The 26418-nt window shown below is 34.4% G+C and overlaps 1 protein-coding gene across 3 annotated transcripts in view; it reads right to left on the bottom strand.

The window, feature by feature from the left end:
* SLIT2 (slit guidance ligand 2) overlaps positions 1-26418 on the bottom strand; it is a 344055-nt gene that overhangs the window by 133433 nt on the left and 184204 nt on the right. For all 3 annotated transcript variants that reach the window (XM_074275110.1, XM_074275109.1, XM_074275107.1), the window contains exons 5-6: positions 22113-22184; positions 5305-5376 (exon numbers count right to left, since the gene is read on the bottom strand). In XM_074275110.1, the coding sequence (XP_074131211.1) occupies positions 5305-5376; positions 22113-22184 (144 nt within the window). The remainder of the gene's footprint in view (positions 1-5304; positions 5377-22112; positions 22185-26418) is intronic.

Below are 26418 nucleotides of genomic sequence, written 5' to 3'. Positions count from 1 at the left end.
TCCTGTTTGCTTCCTTGCTGAGGAAATTGGGCACTATTCAATCTTGACTTACAACATCAATAATTGTGGCAAAAGGTTTGAGTTACACAGGACGAAATGAAATTATGTTCTTACAAACCTTTGCTAAAGGTTGCAGTGGCTTTGGCAATTCCTAATCTACTTTATACTCTCTATGATCCAGTTGCTGCTGGTGTGATGGAGATGATGGTGCCATAATGGCCAGTACCAAACACAAAAAGGGTGGGCCTTCAGTTACTGTGCTAGAATGCAAGTCAGCTGGGGCTCTAATCATGCAATTTCTGGCCAAGTGGTGCCATTTCTCTCGTGTTTGTGGTATATTCTCATAGCAGATATTCATTTCTCATATTGTTGTCTGTTTCGTAAATGAATCTGACTTCTGATTGATGTCTTGTATCCCTAGTAGCTTAGGACCTCTCTAACAACATAATGTGTAGCTTCTTAAAAAAATATTTGTCTAACTCATGTTTAATATAGTCACATGTAAGGGGGGTAATTTTTTTAAATGGCTTAGATTGAACCAATGTATGTTAAATATCTTCTGTCAGGAACCTTACAATAAAGACCTTTTTTTCCTAAATGTAGATTGATAACTTCTCTCCAGCTTAAAGTCATTAAGAGTTGCCCGGGATACTAGGAAGAGAAGACATTTGCCCAGATTCACAGAGTGTATTCTGACTCTGAGATCAGCTCTCTAGAAATTACACAATTTTGCCTCTCTATAGCCTATGAAAGAGGTTTCCATATCAAATTAAAAAACAATTGAGCTGTTTAAATAACTTCTTTTCCATTATGAAAACTTAAAATAATCTAACAATACTTTAAAAGTAGTTAACATTAAAAATAATTTTGGGAATGAAATTGTTAATTGGTACAAATTAGACATGATTTTGATCAGCTGTGACTGTTCTCTTATTACATGCAAATTTAAGTATTTCACAGATGTTTTTTAATGATGAAGGCTGAGGAACATCAATATGAAGACACTCCTTAAATTTTCTGTTTTAGTCAAAGAAGCAAAGCAAAATATATATATTGTTTTGGAGGTTACAATTAGTGCTGATATTTTATAAAATTATGTTTGTGCTAATTTAGTAAACTTAATATTATACCTAATCAATGAAAGTAATAATTATTCATAATCCAGCTCACAATGATGTAGTCATTTATTATTTTCAAATCTCTCTTCTTACAATAATCTGCATGTTAGGTAATGCAATTATCATTATTATTATCAATATTTTGAAGGTGAGGAGAGTTTCAAAAAAGTTCAATAACATGACTAAGTTCATATATCTTCTCAGACTACATCACAAAGTTATGACATTTGAAACAATGAGCTACTTCTCTATCCAAAATACTCAGGAAAATATCCAGTATAGAAGAGATATTAAGCATGTTCTGTATTTAATCCTCATATATTCTAAATAGAAATTCAGATGATATTACTTTTATTTTCCTCTTACAATGGTTAATATTTGACAAGCTATATAAAATATTCTTTAATGCTTTTGATATTTAGATTAAGGTAATAAGAAAACCAGAAAACATCACATCAGAAGCAAAATTATACATGCATAATGTTTATTTTGATAGTAATTTTCTTGAAAGATATCTGTGACAATGTATATAGTCTGGTGACCATGTCTTCTTTATTTTTTAAGATAAGGATAGGCAATCTGGCAACTGTTCCTATGACGTCTTCCATATATGGACACCTTAGAAAGGCACTGACCACAAAATATCATGAAAAGTATGTGTTCTTTTGAAATCTAGACTATTCTAGAAAATCTATGATCTTCAACTTTCTACAATATGCTTAAATAAGAAATATGGATGACTCGTAGAGACTTGAGATAGAAAAAAAATTCCTAATCAAAATACTTATGAGTAAGTCGGGATTTTGGTGCTGAATTCTCAAAAGTTTGCTATCAACGTAGTTCTAATTCACCAGATGTTCTCATTTGTATATTTTACTTTCTAAGGCAGTTTTCTTTTTAACATGTTGGTTTCCAATCTCTTCATAATGATATTTCTGAGATGACAGACAATACAAAAAATTATTGTATAAAGATGTTTTGTTCCATTTTTACAACCATGTTTCTTTCCCACCCATGGTATCCCAAGAATCACTATGCAGTGAAGCATTCCCTTTCTCTTTTGAGAAATTTCTCCTCTTTTCATAATGTGGATCTGCTTTAATGCATGGTCCACCAAATCACTCATCAGTGACTCGTGATCCAAACAATCACACCCTTCTTCTCTTTATCGTCTCATAGTTTGCCAAAACAAATTTTCAAGTTGAAAAAAAAGTCAAAAAATGTTCAAAACATTACTTTGAAGAACTTGCTGATTCTGCACAGGAGGATGTATTTTCTACAGTTATGAGAGGAAGGGGGAAAAATTCTACCTCTGACAATTCTTGTGTGAAGATCAGTGACTACAAAGTCTCCAACAAAACTCCTCAGGAATCTCATTGACCAGGTTTTGACTTATTTCAGACAATTGTTACAAATGCTTTCTATTCTTTTAATTATTCCAGTTTCCGTTTCATGGGATCATAAGATCCTACATGCAAGCTTGAAGGAAACTAAGAGGCCATCTGGGCCAAGCGTCTCATTTTCCAGGTGAGAAAATTGAGTCACAGGGAAAAGAAGTAATTTGCAAAAGTCAATCTAAAGTGACAGAAGTCAGGTCCAAACTGAAGCTCTCTGTCTTTAGAGCCCCTGATCTTTGCAGTGTGCCATTCCATTCAATAATATCAACTTTTGAGGTCTTTTACTGCAGATGGATAGCAACAAAATTTTTAATGAATCATAATATAAAATGATTATAGGCATGAAATTTTGGTTAAAGATTTCTTCTTTGTTGATATCATACATTAATTTTTCTTCTTTTGCTTTTCTCCTTATTATTTGTGATAATTCAAGTCTACATTAAAGTTTAAAGGAAAGTAGGGGTTATCTATATAGTATCATTCACAGAGCAAGTATTCTTCATATGATTCCCTTAAATACTATATGTATAAAATATTTAATATACCAAATACACTAGATTTGGGTTTGAGATTATAGAATCTCCAGCATATTATTTTCTTGCAATGAGAAGTTTACACAAGGTTTATTATTAAATTAAGGAGAAATTTATGAAGCTAAATGTAAAAAGAAGATACTGCAATAAATGAGATTTTACAGTGTACATGATTTTGAATCCTGTATTTGTAGGTGAAGAATTTTATATTTAGATTGTGAAATTTTTGGGGAGGAAATAGACAAAAGTCACATATAAGAAGATTGGATGAACAGCACACATTGCAATATGTGCTATTAGAAGGGAGCCTCAAATTGAAGAATGCACAGATTGACCCAACCTTTGTATAGAGATCCATGTGTATGTGAGTGGGTGTGTATTTATAATATTATTGATATGTTGAAAGTTCATTTTGTTAACCAAACTTTCTCTCTTTGATTTCTTTAATCAGCTATCTTTTCCAGAACATATGCTGAACAGTTTATGTTATGCTTTATGCCAATTTTTCTAGTTAGAATCACTGTTTAGACCATCCATTATCATGTCAAAGAAAACATACTAAATGAATGTGTTTCTAATAGTTGATTTAACAAAATTCTATTCCCCAATTTTAGTAAATTTAGATATATTTAATAAAGAAATTTCATGATTACAATAATTAGGTGCAAAGTGTCATTTAACATTGCAAATACATTTATATTTTGCATCTAAGAATACATAGATGTGTGTATACATGTGTAAGCATATATATGTTTTTAATAGGATTTAATTTAGCTTGCCAATTAGAATATTTGCATGAAAATTACCTTGAGATAATTTTCTCTTTCAGGGGTCTCATTCTAAACTGGGGAGGGCATGAAAAGAGGGCTACATTTAACTGGTAAGTTTGTCTGCTTTTTTGATACAATGCTATCACTATGAGATGAAGCTTGAACTTCAAGCATGTTGGTTTTGAAGTATCACCAGGAATAATATTGGTTTTGGTATTATTGTCAAACAGTTTTACTGAAAATTTAATTCAGAGGCTGTGCCACAAGAGTAGTGTACTCAATGAAATTTAAATCCTAACTCCTTTGGTTCTGTTTCTTGGAGGTAAAGTTACAGTGTTACTTAGGATTTAAAAAAGAAAACAAGTTTCTAAAAACAGTGGAAGCATACAGAACTGAAGTGACTAAGAAATATGAAATATCTCAATCATTAAAAATTTCCTTAACACCAATTTACATATTTTTACCTATAGATTTTTAAAAAATCTATGAACAATTTATAATTTGATTGCACTTAAAGACTTGAAACAAATACTGTGGAAATTAGAAAATATACTCCAAATAAGGCACTGAAACTGAACAGAAATTCACTGTTGCTATATAAATGCTGCTGAATCAATTTATTTGATTGACCACATTCTGTTCCCTTAACTCAATTTATAAACCAGTCAGATGGATTTTCGGAATTCTGGATAAATTCCAATGAAAAGACTGAAAATTCAAAGGCTCTCTTTGATTTTCAGACTATTTTGTTTGGGCTGAGGATGATTTAAAACCCAGGGGAAGGCTTTGCTGGAAGAGAGCAAAATTCTTTTGCCTTTCTTGAATGTAAAAAAATAAGCAGGATTGTAAGGCTGGCAGGAAAAAAAAATATTCCTGGAATGTAGGAGAGGCTTCAGCTCCTGGGTAATGATATTTTTATTTTCAGGGAAGTCACCATTTTGAAGGGAAGGGTTGCAAGTGTACATTATTCTGTTCCCTTTCCTCTTTTGCCAGACATTTCCAAAGAATACATAAAAAGTAAAGATAGCATTGTGTTTGTGTGTCTTCCACTTCAATGCTAGTTATATAGCCCCGAAAAACAAACTTATTGGTTAGGTTAGATAATCATAGAGTTGATCTAAACAATGAAGTTTCTCAAAACATTATTACCTTGTTGACAAATGGAAGTTATCCTGGGCTACAATATTAAGCAGGATCAACAACACGGTATCCTATAAGCGCCAGTGCATTGGGTATCAGAGTCCTCACTTGTCATTTCCCCACCTCTGGTTAATTGCTCAGGAGTTACCGGTTCTGAGCCCAGAATCGTGCTGTGAGCCCTCCACCTTGCCGGTTCCTCCAAGCAGAGCCACAACTGCCAGCGCCGTGGCTCCTTGCAGGCGCTCCCAGGCCGCTGGGCCCGGGACCTCTGCCAGGGGACAGGCCTTGCACACAAGCCCCAGGTAGAAGCGTCTTGGAAGAGTGAGAGAAGGCAGCGAGTACTTACAGCACTTCCAGGTCCCGCAGAGCCCTAAATGCCCCATCTTCAATGCAGCTGATGTGGTTGTAATCCAGTTGCCTGTTAAAGAGATTAGGAGGAGAGGGTGAGAGGGAAGGAGGCTGGGCGAGCCTGGGGGCTCCCGGAGCGGGGCTTCCCCCAGCGACTCTTCCGCTCAGGACTGTCCCCCGCCATCCTGGCCTGGACGCCGCCACCAGATCTCGTTGTGTTCTGAACTGTCTGGGCAAACGGCAGCCTTGGGAAGGCTCCAGTAAATAATAACTCCACCTTATATTAAATGCCATAGGAATGCAATTTCATTACATCAAGAAAAGCTATCCATTAAAAGCTCTCAGCGTCATCTTGCTGAAACAATTTCATTAAGGTAAAGGATTGTAAATCACTTAATGTCACATGCATCCCCTCAGTGACCTAACGGAATCCATTTATCAGAGAAGCCCAGCTGCATGTTAATTTCACTATCCTTGGCAAGGAAAGGCAAGAAGACGCCGAGTTTTCTCTTTCAGAAGCGCTTTCCTTCTAGAACTCCGGATCCAGAAACAGAAGCATCTTTCATATAGGCTCCCCCCCCCCCCCCCCCAGTAATACGTTTTAGACCGCAGGGACATTCTTTCCTTAAGCGAAAGCCTTCAAATTTCCTGCCTGTAAACATGGCTACTGTGGAATCTGGTAACTTCAAAGTGCGTAATAGAGCTCATCCAGAGCACACCTGACTCATCTTCCAGGGATGACATTTTGAACAAATTTTCGCGCTGGAAGAAATGACTCCATCTACAAACTCACATGTCGCGTGTGTATGCTCTGCCTTTGGATGGCTAAAACCCATTTGATGTCCACGCGCTTCAGCACGCTGAAAACTTAAATATTAAGTGTAAAAGCATCAACTTTAGAAAATAGCACATATTTCAAAGGAACTGCTTCTCCACTACCGGAAAGAGAACTAAATTGTCTGTCCCGAATACAAAACTCAAGGGGAATCCAAACCTAGTCATTCTGAAGTATCCCTTTCCTCTTTTTTTTTTTTTTTGAATTAAGATTTCCTTATACATATATAGAAATCTGCTTTGTTGAAATAAACAGCCAGTTACAGAACCACCAGGAAGGAGGATAAGCTAAGAAGTTGTTGCTTAAAGCAGGTGGTGATATACTTGAGATTATTATTATCCCAGCAAAGCAAATATTTCAGTACTTCACTTAAAGAATAACAAAATGTAAATGAACTAATATCAAAAAAAAGAAAGAAAAGAAAAGATATAAAAAAGAAAAGAAAAAAGAAAAAAAAAAAAAGGAAAAAAGAAAAAAAAAAAGCACCAGCTTCAGATGCATAGATGAGTAAAAGCTATTGTCCAGGACTCTGAATATGACCATGATACAAGTACATTTACCCTTCCACGTTCTAATTCTGTATTAGCCAAGGGGACTAATGCACCTACTTGAGAGCTACTCTTGAAGCATTGTTAAGCAGACGACTGCGGGCTAAGTGCTTTCCTCATTAAAACTCCACATACCAACATTATAATTTAAGCTAGTGACTTCTCAGAATGCGGCTTTCAATTTCTTGACCATATATGTATGTATAAGCATATCTGTGTATGTATACACAAGTACAGTGCATAGACACCCATAGAGGAGGCAGACGGGCCTTACATGCATACATACACAGATCTGTATCAACAATGCATACATATATATGTGGTTTGAAGCTCCAATAGTAGCAGGGGCCACTAAGTTGTACATAAGAATTCCTGTGAGCCATATACTGATCTGGTTTAAAATATATTGACTATTTTTATTTATTTTATTTTTTTGTTATTAGTTGTTTCCCAATTATATTTAATATGCTTGAAGTCTGGAGCAGAATATTTGTAGCCTGTGGACCATGAGTTGGACACCTCTGCATATATCATACATATATATATATATTATTATACATGTATGCCCAGATGATATCTATACATACATATGCATGTGTATATAATTTATCTACATATAACTACATGTACATAGATAAGCATACACATGTATTCATATATATATATATTTATTGTATTTATAACCACCCATCTACATATATATTATATACATATATGTATATATTTTATGGCATCATTATACATCTCATTTGGAAAGGTATCTGGAGGGGCAGTCATAACAAATTGGCGCATTTTTTCTTGATGAAAATGGTGCCATCTATGTCATTTAATGTAGGACTGGGATATTCAGAAGACATTTTTTGGTTGTTTCACAGTAAAAGACATCCAAAATGAGACCTACCATTTATTGTGATCTAGAGTATCAACATTTTTCCTTAAGGGGAATTCATGAAGCACAATAGTTTCATTTTCTAAGGCATTTTTAAAAGCAACTTGATATGATTTTGGAATTCCAACATCAAAAGACAAAGTTTGCAATCTTGAGTTCTCTTGTTGTGTTTTTCTAATAGATTAATCTCATTTAACAATTAAGTTAATAGCCTTTTTTTAGAGTGCTAAAATATATCCAGACTACCATTCTCTAACCCCTAGTACAATTTATCAAAGCCATTTAAATTAGTACAATGGCATGAAATGTTACCCTTGACACAGTACAAAAGAGAAATTGTTTCCAGACAAATTGGCAAAATCTTTTAATGCCATCAAATTTGCCTAATGCAGTCAGCCTACAGGTTAACCTGTAAAGGGGTGAGCCTTGTGTTTGCCCATATCTTATTATCCTTAGCTGTCAATGTATAAATCAGCGCTGACACAGTTTCTTTTAAATCATCCATTCCATAGACAGAAAGAAAGCACTGAAGCAAATCTTGTCCTACAAGAAATAACTGAAAGGCAGATGATTCCTACTCATTGGGCACTGGTTGAGACAATTCAAAAAACAAAACAACAACAACAAAAATTTTGCTGTTATTTCTCTTTAACAAGGTCTATGTTTAATCACTATGAATAATGTTCCTTTCAAATCATTTTGCAAATGTCAAAACAAACTCACCCAAACTTCATCAATCAGTCACTCAGGGATAGGATTCAACAAGCAGCTCAAAACCTACCCCCATAAACTTCTGTATTTCTGCATCTATGACACGGATCTCTGAAAGCACTCCTTCGTCTCTAACCCTTTGGTGTTATGGGTAACCCAGAGAGCATGCTCTTCCCTCAGTCCAGCAGCTTCAAAGAGCCAGCATCGTTCTGCTCATCGACTCCCAATAGCAAATTAAAGCTTTCATGGGACAAAGGGGGCAGTGCTGAGACCTGGCACTCTGCCATCTGGGCAATTCAGCCGAAAGCCCTTGGGTGTGGGAAGAGAGAAGTATGGTATGGTGGTCCTAGGCCCTGATATTTCCTATTTGTGATAGACACAGAGTAGTGACAAAAGAGGAACTAGAAAGCCTGAATGTACCAATGTGGGAAAAGAATATGTTACATTAGCTATTAAATGGCTGCAGGAGCCGAAAAGTGACCCAAAGGTCCACAGATTACAGCAACAAGAGTCCATATTTAATATCAATTAGCAATCTTTTGATTCCATTCTCCTTTCACTTGCACATTTTCCCTCTTCCCTTAGGGAGATTATGGCATCTTATTTCCTAGAGATTTTTAAAGCTAAGGAAGATTTTTTCCCCAAAGAGAGTAGTTTAGCTGAGTTCTACTTACAGATCTGATGAATTCTACATAAACCATGTTCTCTGAGAATTCCACTGTTTCTAATAAATAATAAAACATTTTTATTTGATAGGCCCTCCTGGAGACTACACTCTACTGGAAAATTCTTCAACAATTCAGGTTTAGCTTTGCCTTAAAATGAGGAGTTAGACTATACAGTGGTCATCCACTGATATACCACGTAACTATCATCTAGGAATCCACGTAATTAAGATTGGAAGCTCATCACCAGGTAAAATGCTGGATGATGAATTTGGAGGTCTAAATTATCTGTCTTCAAAGTAATCCAGTGTGCTGTAAAGAAGTTCCAGTTATTCTCTTGAGGAATTTATATCATTAGCAAAATCACAGATCTTTAAAATTTAAAATTACTTAGAGTCAGCCTACTACCGTGCTTATTATTCACTGACATAGATGTTTGAATGCTTTAGAGCTTTTCACAATTAAAAAAAACTACTGAAATAGTAAAAAAAAAAAAGAAGCAATATTGAGTTAGATTCTAGGAAACTGATCAACTCCAAACCTGAAAAAGACAGGAATGATTTGCAGAAATGAAGTCATAAGTGACCAGATAGATTTTTGCCACTTAAATAGTCATTATCTATAAATTTCCTGGTAACAGTGAGATAAAATTTTCAAACTCTTCATGGACATTTTAAGAAATTATCTACCTTAACAATATTTAGTCATTCATCCACTTTTAATCACCAAAAAGAATTTATTGAGCACATACCATGTGCAAGACCTTGCTCCTGATAACAGTTCAATAGAGAAAGTGACAACCACCAAAAGCAGCAAAGGAAAAAGCAGACTGCAGGAGTTACCTTCCAAGGATGTTTGAGGCTCAAATTATTAAGAGAGGCCAAAGGAGCTAAAAGGACTATGGCCTGAGAATCATGGGTCCAAAGAGCTGCACAATACTGGACAAGCCCACTCGCCATTTTAGCCTTCAATTTCTTTATATTTCAAATGTAAGATTGAGATAAGAGTTTCTTAACTTGGGGTCCATAGATTTCAAAAGGTTCATAAATTTGAATTTTAAAAATACACTTTATTGCAATAAATGAGATAACATGTGAAAGATTTGCAAACCTGAAAATGTTAGATAGATACTAGCTATTGTTCTTATCAGCAATCATAATCACATAATTAATTTCCTTTGAAATTATAAATATTTTAAAAACATTCGGAGAAGAAATTCAGAGGTCTCACCTAACTGTCAAAGGGGTCCAGGACACACAAAATATTTTTTTAAAACTGCTGGTTTAGACCATGACCTCTTAAGATTCATCTGTACACACAAGGACAAGGCAGGAGCTCTCACATATAATTCACTCTTATATCTATATTTTTTTCTAAAATTTTAGCTGAGAATATGGTTTTCCAGAGTGATTTTGTTTTCCAACTGACCATCCTTAAAGATTCAAGGTAGTGGAAGTGTTGCCATTCTCTTTTTACAAATTAGCAAGAGTTTACTATGAGATATGGAGGAGAATCATGGTTAATCTGGAATTTCTGCAGCCGACATCATTTCCAAAGTCTTGTTGGGTCTGAAAACCTTCTTTTGACTGAGAATCCCAGGGAGGTTCAAAGGAAGCTAATGGATCCTGTGGAGTGTCAGGCTAGGGCTGGCCAAGGGAAGGGAACGGGTCTAAAAGTAGGCTTTTATAATGGGGAGTAAACCCAACATTCCTCTCACCCTCCACATGTCACTGCTGTCAGAAACTCTCCTTGCTCTGTATTATTCTTTGTTCTGGAGGCAAACTTCTTTTGGCCGGGGCCTAGTCAGCTGCTCTGGAAGCCTGTTCTTCATGGCTTCTGCCCTCAAGGAGGCCCACAATGTGGCAAAGAAAGAGTATGGCACCGGGAGACGAAATCTAGAACTGGATGCTGGTTCTGACACTTACATTCTGTTCGACCTTGAAAATGAGAGGGTTGGACTGCACGGGCCCTAATGTCTACTCTAACTTCAGAGACATGATCCCACATAGTGCCTTTCTACACTTTCTGCACAGAAGCTGCAAGAAAGAAAAGGGAAAGACAATCCTAAAAAAACAAGAAAAATCCTAGACGGGGTCTGTAAATTTACTTTAATAGTTCATGCAACAAAAATGTCATCCTAAATTCTAGTTGGGCCATTGTTCGGTTTACCTATAATCTGTCAAATTACCAAGAGGCCTGCTTACAAAAGTGCCTCCAGATAAAGTGACACTAAACAAAGGACGCCATTCTGTAATTTTGCCAATTTGATTGAAATTATCAAAAAGAATAAAGAATTCTCCCAATTAACCTTCCTTATGTTCTTGCTCCAGCTCAATATTTGTAGTCACAGCAAATGAAATTCAATGCTTTGGAAGCACATTGTTCCACAAAGCTAGCGCTGGATAGTTCTCTGGTGATTTGGGCTGTATCAATTGTACTATTCAATGTCTTGGGCCCCCAAATGTCCATGATTTACATTCTAATATACTCCCTAAAGTGATGTGTTGTCCAGAAACCTCATAGCTGGCATGACGGTGATTATTTACAACTCAATTAGAAAGCTTTTCAGACTTCATATAACTTTTGTACAAGTTTATAAGGTCTTGCCAGAATGAATTAGAAAAAAAAGGAAAAGGAAAGTAAACAGGTAGTAATATAAAGACAATTTTATAGAGAAGTCTAGTCAAGTCTCAGATGAGCTGCCCAAATATATGAGGACATTCCAACTTGGACCCTACACTCCGAGAAGGATGCAAAGTATGTTTGAGGAAATTTTCTCCCCCTAAATCCTTAAACATATGTCCTGGACAATCTGGATAAAGGTCCAAATGAAGACTAAAAGGCAGCAGATGATAGGTGTGGAAGGCTTTTAGAAAAAAGGAAGACTATCATCTCTTGAAGTGTCATGGAGGCCTTATATAGGAGGTCAGATTTGAGTTGATATTTGCAGGATAAGAAAGTAGCATTTATATAGGAAAAGAGAAAGAGTTAGGTAATGCAAATAGAGGGTTGTGATGATGAAAGAGAAGAATATACAGCATGTTTGGGGAGAGTGAGTAGCTCAGCTATAATGGAGAGTCATTACAAGAGGTTGCTAAAGCTAGTTATGGTTCAGATTGTGAAAGACCTTGATTGCAAAGTTAAGCAGGGAATTTTGACTTTATTCTATAATTAAGAGAAAATCACTGGAGGTTTTCATGCAATGGAATGACATGATGAAAGCAGTATCTCAATTATTAGTCCAGTGGCAATTTACTACAAGTAAATGATAGACTAAGGCTGGAGGAAAAATTATAAGGATTTTTCAATAGTTTGGTTGTATGAGATGCAGTTTGTAACTCAGTTACCAACTCTTCTCAATACCATCGTATTATTCCCTACTAGAGGGAATATTAGTAGATTGTAGGGAGAAGGTTAGGCAAAAAACAAAGACCACCATACTGCCTGCTTCTGTCTTCTGTTCACCCAGAAAATCTGGCATTCAACCAGATTTTGGACTAGGAATGACTTTGGTCTTCATGCATACTTGACTTTAGATACAGGGAGAGGTACTCTCAAATATCTCCCTCTGAATCTGCCCCATGTGTCCCAAAATGGCTCAGGTTATAAGTTCTAAAGTTGTTCTCCCTTAACAGTTGTGGAAGGTTGAGGAAGAGAAAGTAGAAAAGCAGAGCCAGGAGTTAGGACAACCAAGGATAATCTCTCATATAAAATTAGAAGATACTTTAGGGGACATCCATTGCCTCAAGTTGCAAATAGAGATTAAGTGACTTGACCAGTTTCAAATGGATAATAACTGAGATTAGATCTAAATTTAGGTTCTCAAATTCTGGAGATTAAACTTTTTTCCCAATAAACCTATTCATATTTCTTCACCACCCCTATTCCCATGCATCTTCAAATTTGCCATTGACTTTTCTTTTTTCTGATATTTTGGAAGCATTCTTTTAAAGAAGTCCCCCTTCTCTACCTTTTCTAATTATAGGTGATTTCAAACTCCCAGCTCTACTCAAATATTTTCAACTGGCCTGTGATCATTAAAATTAGGAGGTTCAAAAATTTACTAGATTGATTGAAGAAAGGGAAAAAAAGCAGTATGTGCAGTAGATATTATAAACAGAATTAATTCAGATTTAAATTTTTAATTAATTGAATAATTAGTGGATAAGCTCATGTTTCTCAGAAGCAAAAAGTGCTTATTTCTTAAAATAATTAGCTTCAAATTACTGGTCATTTATATCTCTATAATTCTCATTTATCTGCATCTCAGAGATAACATTAGTTAATAAGACATATAATTGAAATTCCCATACCTTTAAAGGGGTCTGCAAAAGGTATGTTTGCTAAGTGTAGAAAATATTGGTCAAGGAGTCTGATAGTGGATGTTTCCTACAAGAATATGGGGTTAGATTTTTTAAGGCTCCACATTTAAACTCGGGAGAGTCAAAATCTTGGTAATAATTTTATCAAACTTTTTTCAAGAAAGAAAAAATCTCTAACATATCAGACATATAAAATATCTGAAAATACAGAAATTTGGATGGATTAGGTCATGAAAACTTAAAAAAGGAGGGGGAGATGAGAAAAAAATTAGAGGTAGTTGGTAAGGCAACCACAGGACCATGGATAGCTCCCCATATGAATTATTACTCTGGAGCTGCATGGATTTCTGAAGCTTTTTTATCCCTTGCTACGAAGGATACTCAGGTTCATTCTAACCCTTAAGCAAAATTTTCTGGATATTAAAAGAGGCTTGTGTAACTCTGACCTTCTTGATATAAGGAATAATACTTCTAACAAAATATTATTTGTGTAAGTTTAGGGAAGTCATTTTATGTCTTTATAACTTTGATGGAAAGTGTTCATAATCAGAAGCACAGTCTCCAGATAGGGTTCAGACCCAATCAAGATTTTTATATCATAAGAAATCTTTGGGGGTCGTGTTATAGGTTATTGATTCAGACCAGTCTCTTTACTGAAGTTTGTTCTCTCCTCTCACCTAATACCCTCAATCAGGGGTAACAAACATACACTTACATAGGAACCAAGAATCTATCAGAAGTATGGGGGGCACTGATCTATTCACACTAGATTAGGCACAAGATATTTTTTACATTTCTGATGTCAGAAAGGAGCTGAGGTAGTCACAAAATTAAGTGAGATAGAACATTAGACAATATTTCTTAAAATGAATAAAAATTGATTGAAGAAACAATTATCAAGCACTTACTAGGTGCAAAGATTTTGATAAATACTGGAGATCCAAACTACAAAAAAACCACACAGCCTCTGCTCTCAAGAAGCTCACATTTAGTAGGGGAAGATTATCATTATCTCCAGTGATGTATAAGGAAAAATCCTGGTGTGGTGAGTGGCTTGACCCAAATGGAATACACTACTTTTTACTCCTAATTTTTTTCTTTCTTTTTTCCTTTTGTTCATTGACATTTTATTTACTTGTGTTTAATTTTTTTTGAGATCTTTCATTTTTACATAATTTTATCTCTGTATATGTTTCTTTCCTTTCCATCTCCAGAAAACTATCCTTCGTAGCAAAGAATTGTTCAAAAGCAAAAAAAAAAAAAAAAAAAAAAAAGCAGTTAAGCAAAACTAATCAACATTTCAAACTCTCATTTTCCCATTTCTTCAAAGAAATAAGTAAAGTACATTTTCTTATCTATGTAGCTCCAAGTCTTATCATTTTAATTATACATTATTCAATTTTTTTCTTGCTCTTTCCACTTAGCATAGTTGTATTTATTATGTTCTACTTACTTCATTTTGCATCAGTTCACTTAATCATTTCATGTTTCTTTGAATGCTTTTATTCATTATTTCTTAAAATATAGTGATAATATATTACATTTGTGCAAAATAACTTATTTAGACTTTTCCCAAACAAAAGGCATTTACTTGGTTTTTAGTTATTTTCTTCCACAAAAAATGAACCATTATGAATATTTTGATGTATATGAAACATTTGTCTCTATTTTTAGCCTTCTTGGAGATAATATGCTGCTACTTAATAGTGGGATCTTTGGATCACAATGCATAGACATTTTATTAATTTTTCCCATCTCCATAATTTCAAATTATTTTTTGAATGGTTCAAGCAATGAACAGTTTCAACAAAAGAGGCAGATTTTTTAAAAATGTCAAAAGAAAGGATATGATGATGGTATTATCCCAAAAAAACAAACCAAGAAAACATTAGTAATAACTGACGTACATTTTATCTAGTTGCTCATCCTTATGAAAATTTTATAAGAAAGACATAGGAAAATATTCTTGAAAAATGACATAACCTAGATGATTCACTTTAATCAATATCCACAGCACACAGTTGTTTGAAATATTTCAAGAACAAAAAGTACTGCTCATCAACATATATAAGATTAGGTGGGCACTCCCAGGGATGAGAGCATTATCACTTCTCCTACCCTTCTATCACTCACTTTCTCCTAAAGAAAAAAAATCAATGGTAATTCTCTTCCCATGGTGTGCAGGTACACTTGCAATGTATGCTTATGATAGCATTGTATTCATTACTTATTAATTATGGAAAAAACATAGAAATATTGTGACTAGCTAGAACAAACAAAGCCTTCAAGTTTCTCTTCAAAAAAGGCATCCTAATATTAAATTACACACTTAAATGACATAGCCCATTAATCAGTTTAAACACTGAAATATCTTTATCTAATGATTCTCTGATTATCAACACCAAACAAAGCATATAATAAGGAGGTAAATGCTCTTGAAAATTATGTCTTATAGTCATGGAAGATGTCCTGGAAAAAGGCCAACCAGAATAAAGTTACCTGTAAGATAGCTCTCTAAGGAATATTATACTGATTGTGTTGAGTCTTGGATTGCTATGGAGCCTCTAGTTTGAAATCCAGGATCATTCAAAAGACATTTCCGAATAACTCACATAGCACAAAAAGAAGTAGAAAAAAGAATTATTATTATCTAAATTATGAAAGATGGATGGTCAGAGTATTTACTCAATTAACATATATAGAGAGATAGGAATTACAGATGGTTCAGAAGACCTGGCTGAATCACATTTAGATAAATAATTTTGCTTTCAACAACCAAATATATCTTAAATTTTATTTTTAAATTAATTGTTTTTTTAATTCTAAACTTGACCATTACTAATAAATATGAGAATGTTCACAAAGAAGAAAAAAATTGTATCAAACTATATAAAGTTAGTCTTTAAGTATATAACAAATTCAACATGTTGAAAATATAATTTTTAAAACTTCAATGTGCTCCAGGAGCACTAAAAAACTGAGAATTATAAAAATCCATAATTTAAGAAATGATTAGGTGGTAAATCAATCTATAGCATATTATTAATAATGAACTCTGGATAAGTAATAATAAAAAAAGACATCATCAAGAAATAATATCCAGATGTTCAAGAAACATCTGTGAAAGAGTAAAAGACTTTCTGTGCTTTGTGTGGATATACTATAGATGGTTTACCAAATGACATCTGAATGGATGGATTTCATGAAAAAGTAACTATGTGCATCAGATTATGATTAAACTGCTGTCAAGTACTGTTTAAGAGGAGATATTCATTAGTCAGAAGCATATGAGAGCTTAAATAATCTTAAATAAACATATCTCTCACTTTATGTAATGTCTACATTATTTTTAAGTAATTCCACGACTTTAAATAACTATAATGACCTAATTAATTAAAAGAACTGGAAGTAAATGTTATTATAAAACAAATAATGAGTAGATAATTTGAAACATCTTATTAATTTTTTTCCTCTGAAATGTTTTTGCATGTTCATTTTCCTTAAGGCAAAGAATAAGAAATGAAATAAAAGGTACAGTTTAGTTTAAGGTATTGTTTTTATGTGTTTCATTTATGAAGCTAGAGAAAAAAATCTTCATGCTGAGAGCAAACTTTGGCTTGTATATTTATTGATATCCAAATAAATGAAATAAATTTGAAATAAATGAAATAAATATACTTTATAATATAGGTCAACTTTTTTAGTTTCTTGAAGAAAAATAACACAATACAACTGCTGAAGAACAAGATCAAAAAAGATATGGGATCATTGCTTAGTGTGGACAGATAAATAATATCAGTGAAAGTTGTGGTAGTGAATTTAAATATTTTGCCTACCTTCAGGTCACTCCTACAAACATCATACAAAGAAATAACCTTCCATAAGTCAACCTTCACTGCAGATATATAACCAAGCAACTGCCTGTGTAGATGCCACATCACTTACCTCTTCAGAAGCCTTCACTCCTGAAGACTAGAAAAAAAAGTTCTCCATATAGAGGCTCAAAAATAGATGTGGATTTGGTTTTATTAATGGAAAAAATAGAAAAATAACATGCATTATCATCTAATTTCTTATTGCACTCTAAGATCCACTGAGCCATTTGATTTATAGTTGAAACCTCCTTAAAATCTTGTTTCTCTTTATTAGAATGTAAGTTCTTCAAAAGCAAGAATTCTTATTTTTATTTGTATCTTAGAGATTTGCATATAATATTCATTTAATAATGCCTCCTTTCCCATCCATTTAAAAATATATCCATCTGAAAAACATAGAATGTTGAGGTAGAATATAATACAATGAAACATAGTAGAGTGAAAAAGCCTATACTTCATTTAAAAAAAAAATCAAATTTGTAAGGAGAAGGTATGGCTGGAGAGCAGTATATCTGTAAAATAATTGGGGTTTTAATGAATTACAAGCTCAACATAAGCCAAAAAGCCGAAAATGCTAATGTCAACTTGAATTTTACTTAAAACGACATAGTGTTCCTGATAAGGGATTTAAGTCTTGCTATGGACCGACCATAACTGGATAATCATGTTCAGTTTTATCCACTGCATTTAAGAAAGTGCGTTGAAAAGTTGAGCAATGTCTGAATTAGGGTAGCCGGGATGATGAATGAACTTGAATTCAGGCCATTTGAAGATTGATTATTATAAATATCCAAATTAACTACAAAAGATAAATGAAGGAAGATGTTATCTGTAGCCAGAGAAAGAAGTAATAAATAGAAGTGTATATATAGAATGTATACACTTATACACACATACACACTCATTTATATCTAATGGCAAGTATTTCCGTTGAGAAGGAAAAAAATAAAGGTACATGATATAGTTTTATTATCTATTAAAAAGAAATAGTAAATTGTATGGAATAGATGTTCAGTTTCATGCACATTTTTTAAACTATTCTACTACGTCATCGAAATGCTTCCTTTATTTCTCAAGTTCAGAATAAAATTTAAAAAAATTTGATTGAAGATTGAAAGAACTGGACATTCTCTAAGGAAAAGAAGATTTTGATGCTATCGGATTTCTTCAAGCATTAAAAGGTTGTCAGACGAAGATGAATTATACTGGTTTGATTTGGGCCAGAGAGCAGAATTAGAAGCAATGTGTAGAAACTGAAAAGATGCCAATTTAAGATTAGGTAAAGGAAGGGGAGTAGATGTTCTCCCCTTAGGTCTTCTCTGATGTCTTTCACTATCATTGGCCCTCAATTTCTTGATGTATAAGACCAGAAGAGTTAGACACTAGATGACCTTCAAATCTCATTCCAGCCCCAGTTCCATGTCCCTGTGATATTTGGGAAACATTGCTCTCTTCCTGATGCCTTTCCTCAGATTCAGCCAGGAAAAGACTGCTCAGTTAAATCAAATTAAAGAATCATCAAAAGGGGCAGGACTCTCTAAAGCCATCTGGATCACCCCAACCCTGAGCTGGAATTCCTTTGGCAAAGCTCTTAGTCATTCATTGATCATTCAGTTCCTGCTTAAAGACCTCAAATCCTCCCTCAAGTCACTCATTCTTCTTTAATCATACTTTTATTATTGGTAGCATATTTTGTTTCATATCAAACTAGAATCAACAGATTCCATAACTTCTGCCAAGTTAAAAGTTATAATTTACCCACATTCAGCCCAACCCCAATCCCAAATTCTTTCTTTTCAAATTAAACATCCTGGCTCTCTCAGTGGATCCTAATACAGTTGGCTACCAGCCTTCTTGCTATTCTGGTCACCTTTCTTGGAGACATTTTAGATAATTTCCAATAAAAACATGCTTTCCTGATGGCATTACTGTACTTGGGAATATTTCCCAATATAGTTAAAATTCATCTAATTTAAGAATCCTTATGGGAGAAATAAAAATGGAAGATACCAGGCAAGCACATTACCACTTTCATTAAGACATCAGATGAGATAGTCCTGAGCACTGGGCTTAACCCTGGGATTTTTTGTCTACTGGCCATGTTTCCATTGATCCTTGAGAGTCATGTGGGGGAGCAACCCCTGGGGGAAAGGGTTTCATCCTTCTTGCTCCCACCAGTACTGTCTGTCAGACAGACAAATCCAGGAGTTCTGAAGCTAGAACTTTACTTTTAGTCTGGTACCCTGGAGTTGTCACCAAGGGAAACAGTCAAGTCCCATCCTCTGCCATCTTCAGGAAATCCAAACCCATCTGGCTGAAGCAGCGAGGTGCCCAAAACGGGAGGAAAGGAGCCTCATGTTTCAGGGAAGACAATTTGTTCCTGACACTTTAATGAGCATGTCTCCTGATGGAGCTAGCCCGGGAACCATGGCTCAAGAGCTCCAGGAAGAGCAAGTCCCTCAGACCACTGGCCATCTCCTCAATTCAATGGTCACCTGCACTTCTAACAGCAACCTTCGTAGAAAAGCATCATTATTCCTAGTCTTCCCAACAGCAGCCACTGAGCAGCTGTTATGGATGGGTGAAATATGCTACATGGGCTTTCTCCTGTTAGAATTCGAGCTCCTGGAGAAGAGGCTGTTTTACTATTCTTTTTGTATATCTGGCCCTTTGCATAGTGTTCTGTAAAGTCAAAAAGTCAAAAAGTAATAAAATGCTTTATTCATTCATCCAGTGATCATAGATGATCTAAGAGAATGATTATACAAGGATTTCAATCGACTTCCCATGTATGTTCCATGTTTTTGGTGACTATTTTCTAACTAATAATAAGGTAGGGGTGTGTGTGCATATCTGTATATCTGGTTTTAAAATGGCATACATAATGGGATATATACAGAATATTTTACATATGTATCATGTAAGATATATGAAGATATTTTCTGTATATCTTAGGGACTTTCTCCAAAGTATTCCATCGCTCCCAATTTTTATACATGTGACTGTCAGTCTCTCTATAAATTATGTCTCCCCTCTCATTTATTTGCCATCTGAGAAATGCTGAGAAGATGGTGATAATCATGCTGATAATTACAGCAATTCAAATTCAAAATATTCTCTATGAGGTACATAATGCAAATGCTAGTATTCTTACTCCTATTTTATAGATTAAACACTGGGACTCAGAAAAGATAAATTATTTCCCTACCGTCACAATGCAAGCAATTAGCAGGGCCAGGGTATTTAAGTATTTCCCTCTGCATCGAGCCACGATGCTACTCAGTATTACTCCGAATGTATTACTACTACATAGTATATTTTCTCCTTTTAATATTCAACATAATTCAATTCAACAGATATTTATTGGGTGCTGAACTGGGTAAGACAGTTTGTTGGGTGCTATAGGAGATACAGAAATGTTAAGATATAGCAGTTGTCCTTATAAGAGGGAGGAGGATTAGAAAAACACAGAAATGGCTAAATGATCCAGGAAGATGTGATCAGTACAACAAGGGAGTCTAATGGAGTTTAATGGAGTACAGGGCCAAAATTCTAAACACCTTCAATATACTTAAAAGCCCATGGTTTTGATCTTTTAAAAATATTACAAAGTACAAGTCAGGCCTATTCTGAGAAAGAAACTTGGGAACTAGGTGCTCAACAAAACAAGTGAGAGGCAGTATGACACATGGATGACCCTCCCAGGCCACAAAGAAGGTTCTCTGATTCAGAAATAGAACTTGATGCTCATCTTAAACGCCTCCAAGATAAATGATCAAAAGTGAGTCACTTGTTCTCTCTGAGCATCAATTCCTTTTCTGTAAAAGGGAATTAATTTCTCATTATCTACTTAGTAAGATTGTAGTGAAAAAACATGTTTTGCAAACATTGAAATTTAGGTAAATGTGGTTTTTTTTAATAGCAGATAAAAAGTTATCTTATTTGGCTTAGAAAAAAACTCATTTTCCTAATTAAAGCAAAAAAGAGGAAAATTATGCTTCATGGAAAAATTTCATATTACTTAACCCTTTAAAATAGGTAACTTTATAACCAGATTAAAAAATATAGTCCTGATGTTATTTTCAGAGAAGATTTTTAAAATTTATTTTCCACTTACTCTCCCAACTACTGTTGAAATCTAGAAATATATTTCTTTTACTTCCTACCATCCACTAGAGATCAAACAAAATCACTTTTATAGCATAATAAAGTCTTTAAATTTTTAAAAAGATATCCATTTAGAAATAGTTGGTTTGTCACTGAGTTATCTTAAATCATAAAAAAGTACACACTTTGGGAACTCCAAGCACTTAAAGAGAACACTTACACATGAGATGTTGGATTAAATATTTATCAAGGCAAAGAAAAAGATTGACATGGGCCTTTAAAAAGCTATGGCAAAAATCACTTTTCCTTGAAAGATAAGAAGAAAAATAGTGTATGAAAAACTATTCTCACAAAAATGTAAATTTCCTGAGATGGACTCTTCCTCATGCCTATAGAATTTAATGAAAATGATTACTGAAAGCTCCAGGCAACATAGATCTTTAAAAGAAAATTGTTATCCACTCTGAGCAGAAAGAATATTTTATACTCTCCTTTTCTAATAAATACCTATGCCAACTGACCAAGTAAATACTAAACTTGGCTAAAAAAGTAAGTAAATTCAACTTTAGCAACATCTTTTAATCAAAGTTATGCTAGCAGTTTGATGACACTGTTTCTAAGACTTGAGGAATCATTTTGACAATGAATTGAGTACCTCCTCTTTCATGAACAGCATCAATTCCAAGAGCTTGCAGAACTACAGTAAAGAGAATCCTGCATTACCAATTCCCCAAAATATCAGAATGGAGTAGTTTTGTTTGGACAGTTTTAAAATGCATTGCTGACAATATGGTTCACTCTTCTTTATAGAAAAATAGATAACCCAGAACAAAATTCTTTAGGAATGTACTTACAGGTTTTTAATATCAACAGCGCCTCGAAAAGCCTTCCTTGGGATTGCCTGAATCTGATTTTCACTGAGATCACTAAAAAACAACAACAAAAAGAATAATAATGTAAGAAGGAGCTTTACTAAACAGACACTTTAGAATTCTGTGAAATAAAAATGTTAGAAACATCAGACCACAGAAAATTCTACAAAGCAAAGCCTAGAGTATTAAATACTCAATTTAACAAAGACATAATACCTATCATATGCAAACTATCATCATATTATAGATAAAGAATCAGGATGACAAACTATCACACTTTTGCACAAGAAATAGAAAATCTGGTTATGTAATAAAAAGAAGAGCAAAAGAAATGTATACTTATATGGCCTCGAAATATTTTCTAATTCTTTAATTCCATAAATCAAAAAAGATATAGTTCTTTTTTAAAAAAATGATTCCCTTTAAAAAAAATCTAAGGACTAAAGAACTCAATTTCAAATTATTTTGAGGCTTAGAGTTTTGGTATTTCTCCATTTTCATTGAGCTATCTATCAGACTACACACACACACACACACACACACACACACACACACACACACACACATACACACACACATACACACACATGCACAATTCAGTTGAACTAATCTTGGAAGAAGGGGAAAAACAGATTAAACCTATGCAGTGTGATTAAATTTTCATAGAACTTTAAGTAATCTTGGAAATGGAACATGACAGCACTAGCTGACAATAAACCCAATGCCTATGCATGAAATATTAACAATGAGCTGATTTAAAACCTTCCTTTAAAAATTCTGTTATAACTATAAACACAGAATACCTATATTTACATTTTATTCTAATTGAGAAATAAATTCCATTTGAGTAAAGCAAAATAGCTCTTCTAGATAGAATGAGAGATCAGTAAAAATCATTCTTATCCTATGAAGTAGATCATTATTATCAAGGCACATGTTTCTACATGAGCTCATCTGAACTTTCCCAATCTTTATATGAAGTTGTATAATTATGTAGTTAAGTAGCATGCTAGAGAAAGACAAGGTGATAAGATGAGGTAGTGGGTAGACTCTTGGGCCTGGAGTCAGAAAGAATCATCTTTTGACTTCAAATGGGGCCTCAAACACTTACTAGTTTTGTGACCCTGGGGAGGTCATTAAATTCTCTGTGCCTCAGTTTCCTCATTTGTAAAATGAGCTAGAGAAGATAATGACAGAGAACTCAGTGACTTTGTCAAGAAAAGCCCAAGCAGGGTCATGAAGAGTAGGACATGAATGAAACGACTAAACAACAACAAAACAAAAGCCACAATTGTCTAAGGAACCCAGTACCTCATAATAGCATAAAAGAGGAAATATTGGGCTATGGTCATTGATAAGCTCTATGATTCTCCAGCCAAGTACTTTATCCTCACAGAGACCATTTCCTCATTTCCTCATGTCATTTCTATACTTAATTATTGTCTTCTAGTAGCAGGAAGAATCTCATGAATCCTAACAGTGGTGGTGTTGTAATTGTAAATAAGGGATGGATTGCATAAATAAAACAGAGGAAGAATTGAAAGGTTTGGTGACTGAAGGATAAAGGAACATTTCATTCTTGTAAAGGATCTATAATTACAAATGCGTTACTAAATATCCTTTCATTCTGCCCAAAACAAAGAAGGCTCCCCAAGCTTAAGTAATTTGCCTAAGAGATAGAACTGAGACTCCACCCCAAGTCCAGTGGTTCATGTGTGTAAGTGTCCATGACCATACTGCTTACAATATGAGATAATATCTATATATAGAGGGCCTTGTAATAGGATTTTGGGGAATATTCATTTTTAAATGGGTAATCTTTGGAGGATACAGAATTTCAGGGGAACTCTAAAGTTTGGATGGGCAGTAAGCCCGGAGCAAAAGCAAGAAGGAAGCCGCGTAAACAATTTTGTAGATGAAGTTGAGACGAGAGGAATGAGTGACTTGCCAGCACTGCAGAGAAGGCAAGTAGCAAAGAGACCCAGACATCCAGACTCTTAGTGTCATCTCATTTCCCCTATATTAAACTTAGTATTCTTATTTTATTTATTTATTCACTCATTCATTTTTTATTTATTATTTTTAATTTAATTAAAATAAAATTAAAATGTAATAAAATTTATTTATTTATTAAAAAATAACATTTCCTTAGTTATCCAATCCCGTTGGCTACTAGCTCAGTAGACATCTATTTCTTCAGCTAAGGACAATCCTATTCAGCTTTGTTTTTGTATAAAGTGCTCTGAGCATGATTGGTTCACAGTCAATGCTTGTTGGAGGGATGAGCTTTTGGGAATTTCTTTGGAAATTGATCCTGCCACCAAATATTTTGGAAGTGTATAAAAGTCATCTGTGAAAGATTAATGGGCCGAAACATGAAGGAGCCAGTCTCTGCCATGATTAGTACCACTGCTATACAGCCATGTCACTCTACTTTGTGTACACAAGCACATTCAAGCTCGTAGTGAAGGTAAAAAATTCACCTGCTTCAATCAAAATGATGAGAAAACTATAATTGTCCAGATTACCCAGCTAGTTGTCAAAATTTGTGCTACTTCAAGCATTTTATGATACAGTGCCTCCTGATTATTTGTTCCAATCTAGAAACAATAGAGAATGATTTATAAAGTCTCTTTGTTATTAGATAGGAAGTATTTCGTGCTTCAGATCATGTCAATCATGGCATTATTTCAGAGCTGGCAAACTCACAGTCATCAGTCTTTCTATGTAACTTAAGCTCACATACATGGAGAAGGAGATGGCAAATTACTCCAGTATCGTTGCCAAGAAAATTCCAAAAAGGGGACACACAGAATCAGAAAGAATTGAAAAATAACACAACTGAAAAGGAAACTATTTTTATTTAGATTGACAGAAAATGACAAATTGCAAGCTCTATTTGTGGTCAAAAATTAAAATACAACTTTCACTTGCAGATAGTTTGGATAAGACAAATAAGCTCTTGAATCGTAGGCAAGACAAGCTATCAGTACCATCTTATTCTATGGATATGTATATACTTATCCATAGAGTTACAAATAGTAATCAATGAATATATGCATTAATCTTTTACTATTATCAGCCAATGACTGAGGTAAATCCTGGTGATACAAATAAAATGAATGAATCAATCATTACATCCAAATAACTTAGATTTTAATTGAGCAAACAAGTACATTCTGTCTATAAATAATAAATACAATAATCACATAGCTAGAAATATCATAAGACTAGAACACATCTAGAGATTTTGGGTCAAGATGATAAAAGGATCAGAGTCTACAAGAGAATGAGTTGAAATTACTCGAGTTGTTTAGCTTGAAGAAGAGACATGTCAGGGGAGACATGAGAGCTCACTTCAAATCTTTGAAGGGCTGTCGTACAGAAGGACTGCTCCTTGAAGTATTTCTGTGATGAACTGGGAGCAACAAGGAGACATTTAAAAGAAACAAATTTCAGCTCACTCTAAGGAAACAACTACTAACAAGTGGACCTGTTCTGGCCTGGAAGGGTCTCTTGGGAAGAGCGAAGTTCTTCCTCTCTGCAATTCTTTATAGAAGCCAGAGCGACATTTCTCAGAAATGCTAGAGCTGGGCTCCTTTTTGGATATGACTTGGATGGCAAGACTTTAAATTGTCATTCTGTGACTGAAAGAGATGAATGAACGACCATCTTCTCCCTGCCCACCAATGATCCTCAAATTGTCAGGATAAGTTCATTGACATTGACTTTTCAATCTCATGGCTTATTTACTGAATTGATAATTGCTGTATTCAACAAATTCAACAAATATTTACTAAATGCATTAATTTATCCAAAGCTTTGTGCTAGGGATCAGAGGTACAAGGACAAAAACAAAATGGCTCCTGTCCTCAAAGAGCCCACATTCTTCAGGAAGAACAATGTGTACAGAATGATTTGCAAAGGGTTAGAATACATTTAAATCTCTTGTTCAGGAGTTGTTAGTATTTCCTAATTGTGTTTTCTTGAGTCTGAACAAGACAATAACATTTATCTAAGATTATCTCAGTTTTTCCTAGCTTTGTCATTTCTTAAAGATCCATTCTTATGTCTTAACTGGCCAGTGAATGAAATTAAATGTTGTTATCAGATTTAGAACTTCTTTTCACATCAGTATCGCATATTAATTTGCTAATCATTGATGGAGTTGGGCAATGTTGTTGGGCCTTTTGGTCAGAACATATACTTTGTCGATCTTTAAGTATGGTTTGAAGAGGATGGGTCTATTAACGTATAGTTTTCAAATTCTGAATTATGTCAAACCAAT

This window comes from Sminthopsis crassicaudata, chromosome 6, assembly GCF_048593235.1.
Source record: "Sminthopsis crassicaudata isolate SCR6 chromosome 6, ASM4859323v1, whole genome shotgun sequence".
NCBI lineage: Eukaryota > Metazoa > Chordata > Mammalia > Dasyuromorphia > Dasyuridae > Sminthopsis > Sminthopsis crassicaudata.
Note: the sequence above shows the minus strand (reverse complement) of the source record. Positions and strands in the feature narration are given on the sequence as shown.